The following is a 5,788-nucleotide window of genomic DNA, read 5'->3' as shown; positions in this document are numbered from 1 at the left end:
AAGTTAAACCAATATAGTAAAACTTGTATCTTAACGCGCCCCAAGAGCGTGCTTATTTGTCTGCCCAAAATGAGGAAATAATGCACAATTTTAGCATAAAAATAGGACTTTACTATGCGCGTGGAAACATAGTACACTGTACTATGTCATTTTGTCAATGTGCTAAAAAGAAGAAAGTAACACTTCCACCTCATCCTCATTTCTAGCTATGTTCTTTCTTTCCAACATTCAAATTCAAAGCCCGCCACCCTTTGTCCCCTCTTGTAGCAAAATTCAAATCCCACTTTTTATTCTTCCCATTTGCTTTTATTTGTTTATTCATTTCAAAACCTACATAATATCAACACTTCGTATCAATTATTTCAATATGACACCATCATCGTATCTAGTATTTGTGTCCGTCTTATGTTACATAATATCAACATTTCATATCAATCATGTCAATATTGACTGATACAGACACACAGATATAAGATTCTGACAAGAGACCGACACAGACAAATACAGACACGTACACACATGTGATTGATTATGTTCAATTTAATAGATGTTTGTGTTACATTCCTTTTGTCATTGTACTAAATGGGAGATTAGGAATCAAACAAAATAACAAATTTCACTTTTTGATTTTTGTATAGTTTATTTTATAATATAGTTTTTTATTTTCTCTTTATGTGTTTCTTTTCTTAGATCATTCAAATTATGAAACTCTCAACTCCAACTACAACTTGTTCAAATGTATCTCCATCAACTTCTTCCAACACACCAATGTGTAGCTCCAAAAGCACCACTACAGGTTGTCTCACAGCCATCATGCATAAGATTCTCTGTTCTGGAAATCTTCCTAAAGATCCATCGAATCAAGTTACAGAATTTGATTCAACAAACTCTGTTCTGAGTGGAAAAGATCAAAACTTTGATACCTCTGAGGAGAATTATGTGGCTGCTACTCCTCCTCCTCCATTAGTGGCAAGGTTAATGGGTTTGGAATCAATGGGAGATATACAGATACCTTTTGCGTCGAAACCGGGATCACTTTCGCGTAGCAAATCGATGAACTCTATGGATTATTTGGGAGGAAGCAATGGAAGTATTCAGAGTCTGAATCATAAGAGGGTTAATTCAACACTGTCATTTAGAGAACCGCCGACTTTTCAATTAAGCGAAAATGATAACTTTTTTGTGCTTAGCTTTGAAAATGAAGGTGAGAATGCTAAAGCATTGAAATCCAATGGGAGAAAAAAGAAAACGGGTTGTTCGGAATCGAAGCAGAAAGTGGAAGCAACTGAGAGAAGTGAACTGAAAGAGAAGGTGAAGGAGAAGAAGAACATGAAGGAAAATGTTTATGCTGAGAAGAATTTGATTGAGAAAGAGAAAACGAGCAAAAGGGTATCGAATAAACTTCGAGAAATCACTAATACTTCGCGTCAGTTCAAGGCTTTGTCTGAAAAGAAGTGCTTTGATTCAGAAGAAGTTGAATTGTTGAAGCAAAAGAACTATAACGAAGCTGTGGTTGGTGAAAAGCTGAAGAAGAGGAAGAGGATTAGGAAGAAGAGAACAGATTGTTATGCAGAAAAGAAGATAGAAACTGAATGCATTAAATCAGAAGATTCAAGTCCTGTTTCTGTTCTTGAATTCGACCGCAAATCTTGTGCAGCAGGTTTGTTTCTTAAGCTAATTCGATGTGTTCAACATCGCTAGTCTTACCATGGTTTTAAACTGCAATTGCAGTCATGTTGCGATCCTTCATTTTAGTTTACGTTTGAATTGACTTCGAGTCTCGCAAAGTCAGTGTGAATTCAAGAAATTTAGTTAAGTTTCATTTTTTTGCAGGCGTGGATTCTGTTGCAGTTGGTTTGAATTCGAGAAGAAAATTGACACCGGAGCTTGAAAAGGGCAAGCATATACTTACGCGTTGCGATGATAATTTGATGATTGACGAGAACAAGGATAAGGAAAATGAGAAGAACAAATGTGAAGGATCGAAGAAGAAAGAGAAGAAGATGAAGAAGTATATAGAGATTTGGAGTGAAGCATGCAAGCTAGTTGAAGATGAATTGGGTGGTTCAAAGAATCAAGTTGATGCATGGATGAAAGAACAGTGTGGTCATTTAGAGTCAGAAATTTTTGATCAAATGTTGAATGAAGTGGTAGGTGAACTTGTTGGGTAACACCACTCAAAACAAGTTAGTAACTTCAAAGTTTTGTAAAAAATATTAAACCATATGAATAAAGATTGGACAACATTTCAATTTACATTTTCAGTTTTTACTAGTTTGTATGCTATGGCACACTGTTCTATACTTGCACACATATCAAGGAATTCTGATTCTCTTCTGTCACTGATGATTGCATGGTGATTACTGCATCGTTCTATCTTGAACCAACAATCACTGACGTATATTATTCGCACTATCTTGAACCAATGATCATTGATTTATATTGTTCGCAATATCTCGAACCAACTATCACTGATGTTCATTGTTGAAGTGCTACTTTTGTATCGATGACCCGAAAATGTCTTCAATCATTAGCTTCTGCATAAGGCCTCTTCATTACGAGTCTCACTGCTACATTAATCACCATTCTCTTGGTTGCTGGAAAGTTACAACTGAATTGAACATAACTAAATAACTAAACAAATAATAAAAAAGGAAAAATGGAACAATATACGTATTCCCTAGTAGTATTAACAACTTTGTACTGATGCAAAATACTTGCATTCTCTCCAACTTCTGTATTATAGACATTTTGCATTTTTTTAAAGAAAATGTGACCTATACATACTCAATATATCTATCAAATTAAAAAAAGTATAATAGTGTAGGGATGCATATAGGATCTAATGTAAGAGTTAACATTAGATTCACACCACCATCTATCTGCTCATGCTCCATCTACAATTGCTTCTGGACTATGGCTATGCGCTTGGGCCATCCTTCACTAGTGAATTAACCCATCATTCCTTTGCTCATCAGCATTTTCTGCAACCATTGTTGAATTATTGCTACTTTGGTTCTCAAAGCCGAAAGAATAAGACTTTCTCATTTTATTCAGTTCATCGCCACGGATGGACCAGTCTAATTTTCCATCAGGGGAGCCCCAACCAGAGAAGTTAGTATATGGCTCCATAGCAACCGAGGTAGCATAAGGAAGCTCAGAACTAAAGCTCGCCATGCTGCTGCGCTCGATAAAGATCTGGCTCCGCTTCGACAAGGCATCATTTTTTAAATTTATAGACGGATGCACAGTGATCTGTGGTGATCCAATCACATTTGAATCGGTAAGGTCAGAAGAAAAGCCCCAAAGTTGCTGAGTCACATTCGGATGCACATGAGTTGATGTTGGAGATTGTATCTGAGAACCGAGAATGTCTTCGAGGTTAGCAGGATTCACACCTGTAAGCCTATTTGAAGTGAATGAAAGACCTGTTGTCATCTCTTCAATCATTAGCTTCTGCATAAGGAGATTTTCAAGTTCGAGAAACTTAGTATTAGGGACTGCAACATGAGACTGAGACGGCCACATGGTTCCACCTGCAGGAGAAGACGCTGCAGATGGAGTCAAAGGCAGTGTTGACATGGATTGTATGAAACTGGACGGTGAGTTCAATGTTAAAGAATCCGTTGAAGAAGCACTAGGTGAATTTGAATATGATGTAGGTGAAGGTAAAGCAGAACCAGTAGAAGCATACAACGGACGAAGCTCCTCGGGTTTGTGTGCAAAAAAGCAGACTCTTCGGGTGCATTCGGTCTCATCCTTGCAAAGCCTTGTTCTGTATTGAGCAGGATGAAGCCAGCACTCAAAAATACCATGTGCATATTCACAAGCATCCCCTTTACTGCATGATCCCTTCCGAAACTCAGGACAAGGGACACATGTGTACTGATATAACGTCGGATCACGGCGCCTTGCGTTTTCCCTTGGATGAACAAAGGGACACTCCGTCCAATCATGAGAATAAGCCCTTGAACAAGGTTTCACTTTGAATATAAACATCCTAAATTCATCTGTACTATATATCTCATTATTTATGTCAGGTAATGGTAGATCAATCGGATAATCTTTCTTCTCAATTCGAGGTGTACCTATATCTTGTTGCTGCTTCTCCATTTGGAAACACACTTCCTTAAGGAAATCACAGTCATCATCAGTACCTTGTAGTATGGCTTGTAGTAACCTCTTCTTGGAACCGGACATACTATTAGGCATCATGACAATCAAGTCAATGCACCGCTTACCATTGGCATCAACAGAATTAACATCTGCAGATGCATCAAGCAAAAGCTTGATAACCTCAGCAGAACAACCAGAAACAGCACAATGAAGCGCAGTAGCCCTATCCGATCCGCATGCTTGGTTAACATTGACACGACCAGTTTCGAGAATATAAGACAATACAGCTTTGCTTCCAAATAAGGAAGCAATCATAAGAGGTGTCCTCTCTTCATATCCCATTTCCTTTGAGCCAACCCTCCTTCCATACCACAACCCTACTTCATCGACCTCATGATCGTCTTTTTCAACAGCCTCTCTGAAAGCAATTACATCATCTGTGGCTGAAAACAGAAGCAAATCAGAAATCTTATGATGCAGTTCTTCTGGTCTTCCATATTCATGATCCCTAATCAAACCAGATTGAGAGGGCTTTCTATTGGAACAGTTGCACATGACTTTATGACAGATTATTTGTCTTCCTCTCTATTATTAAACAGAATCTGCAAAATGAAAAGAGAAAATGTTAAATATGAATGATACTTGAGCAGAAGAATTTAAAGCATAGAAAAGTTAGTTAAAAAGATTTCAGTTGAATCCACAAAAAAACAGAAAAGAATGAGAAAGGGAAATAAAAGAGAGAGATTGTGCTAAATTTGTTACAAAATGATCCATCTCCAACAAATATTGTTTTAATTTTTAAATGTTAAATATATTAGTTTATGTACGACAACAATTCTAAAAATAACCACAAACCTCAGTAACAGAAAAATGAAAAAGTAAACGGGAAAATGTTACTAAACCTTAATAACAAAATAGCAAAACTAACCTGTCTTTTTCCAGAGTGAAAGAGAAAGCATTATACACGGAAAATACAAACAATCAAAACATACCCTTTTTGATGAATTTTCTTAGCAACCAAGTAACAACATTGTAATTTGAAACACTATAAAAAAAATTTAAAATAAATGTTTGTGAAATTGAATGAGCCATGCATGGGAAATCAGAAAAAGAAGAACTTACATGAGGAGGAAGGAAACATAAAAAAACTGGTGAAGGTTTTGGAAAAGCAAGGCAAAGGCAGAGGAAGAATTTCGAAGTGTGTTTTTGTCTTTTTATGGTGAAAACCCAGCATGCTGATTCACCAGTCACTACTCACCAATGACCACCTTCTCTTCCATTGTGTTTTTTTTTTACTTTTTGATTTCTTATTCCGTTTCATTAAAAATGGTTAAACCACATAAACCATTTTAAAGGAGCAAATGATAATGATTTGTAATACTTTTGAATTTTCTGCAAACCTGGATAAAATATTTTAACTAGGAAAAATAATTTTTTGAAAAAATTTAAAACGATTTGACAAAATTCTACTATTTGAATAAAAAATTTAGAAAATCGTTAAAGTGATATAAATTTATAAAATATTTTATATAAGTTAAATTTAAAAAATTTCAAATGACATCAATAAATAAATAATTTAAAATTGCTCTCTCATTCTATATAATATAGATGTTAAATTTTTTATTATTAATTTTTCAAATTTTGTGTCCTCGTATTTTATTAAAATTTAAAA

General features: G+C 35.6%; 2 protein-coding genes across 2 annotated transcripts; one reads left to right on the top strand and one right to left on the bottom strand.

The window, feature by feature from the left end:
• The first annotated feature begins 337 nt into the window (after positions 1-337).
• On the top strand, positions 338-2,256 carry LOC127084565 (uncharacterized). Its single transcript, XM_051025048.1, has 2 exons — positions 338-1,660; positions 1,834-2,256. Exons 1-2 carry the CDS (start codon positions 703-705, stop codon positions 2,169-2,171), a joined length of 1,296 nt encoding a protein of 431 aa, XP_050881005.1. The 5' UTR covers positions 338-702; the 3' UTR covers positions 2,172-2,256.
• Positions 2,257-2,649: 393 nt separating this feature from the next.
• LOC127084564 (zinc finger CCCH domain-containing protein 66) lies at positions 2,650-5,374 on the bottom strand. Its single transcript, XM_051025047.1, has 2 exons — positions 5,239-5,374; positions 2,650-4,718 (listed from the first exon to the last, which is right to left on the bottom strand). Exon 2 carries the CDS (start codon positions 4,669-4,671, stop codon positions 2,944-2,946), a length of 1,728 nt encoding a protein of 575 aa, XP_050881004.1. The 5' UTR covers positions 4,672-4,718; positions 5,239-5,374; the 3' UTR covers positions 2,650-2,943.
• Between the last annotated feature and the right edge of the window lie 414 nt (positions 5,375-5,788).

This window comes from Lathyrus oleraceus, chromosome 5 (assembly GCF_024323335.1).
Source record: "Lathyrus oleraceus cultivar Zhongwan6 chromosome 5, CAAS_Psat_ZW6_1.0, whole genome shotgun sequence".
Taxonomy (NCBI): Eukaryota; Viridiplantae; Streptophyta; class Magnoliopsida; order Fabales; family Fabaceae; genus Lathyrus; species Lathyrus oleraceus.
The sequence above is the reverse complement of the archived record's forward strand: the minus strand, read 5'-3'. Positions and strand labels throughout refer to the sequence as shown.

Coding starts and splice junctions, on each gene's coding strand:
- LOC127084564 (XM_051025047.1), bottom strand. CDS start 4,671: ATGTGCAACTGTTCCAATAGAAAGCCCTCTCAATCTGGTTTGATTAGG.
- LOC127084565 (XM_051025048.1), top strand. CDS start 703: ATGAAACTCTCAACTCCAACTACAACTTGTTCAAATGTATCTCCATCA. Junction 1,661..1,833: donor CCGCAAATCTTGTGCAGCAG/GTTTGTTTCTTA, acceptor ATTTTTTTGCAG/GCGTGGATTCTGTTGCAGTT.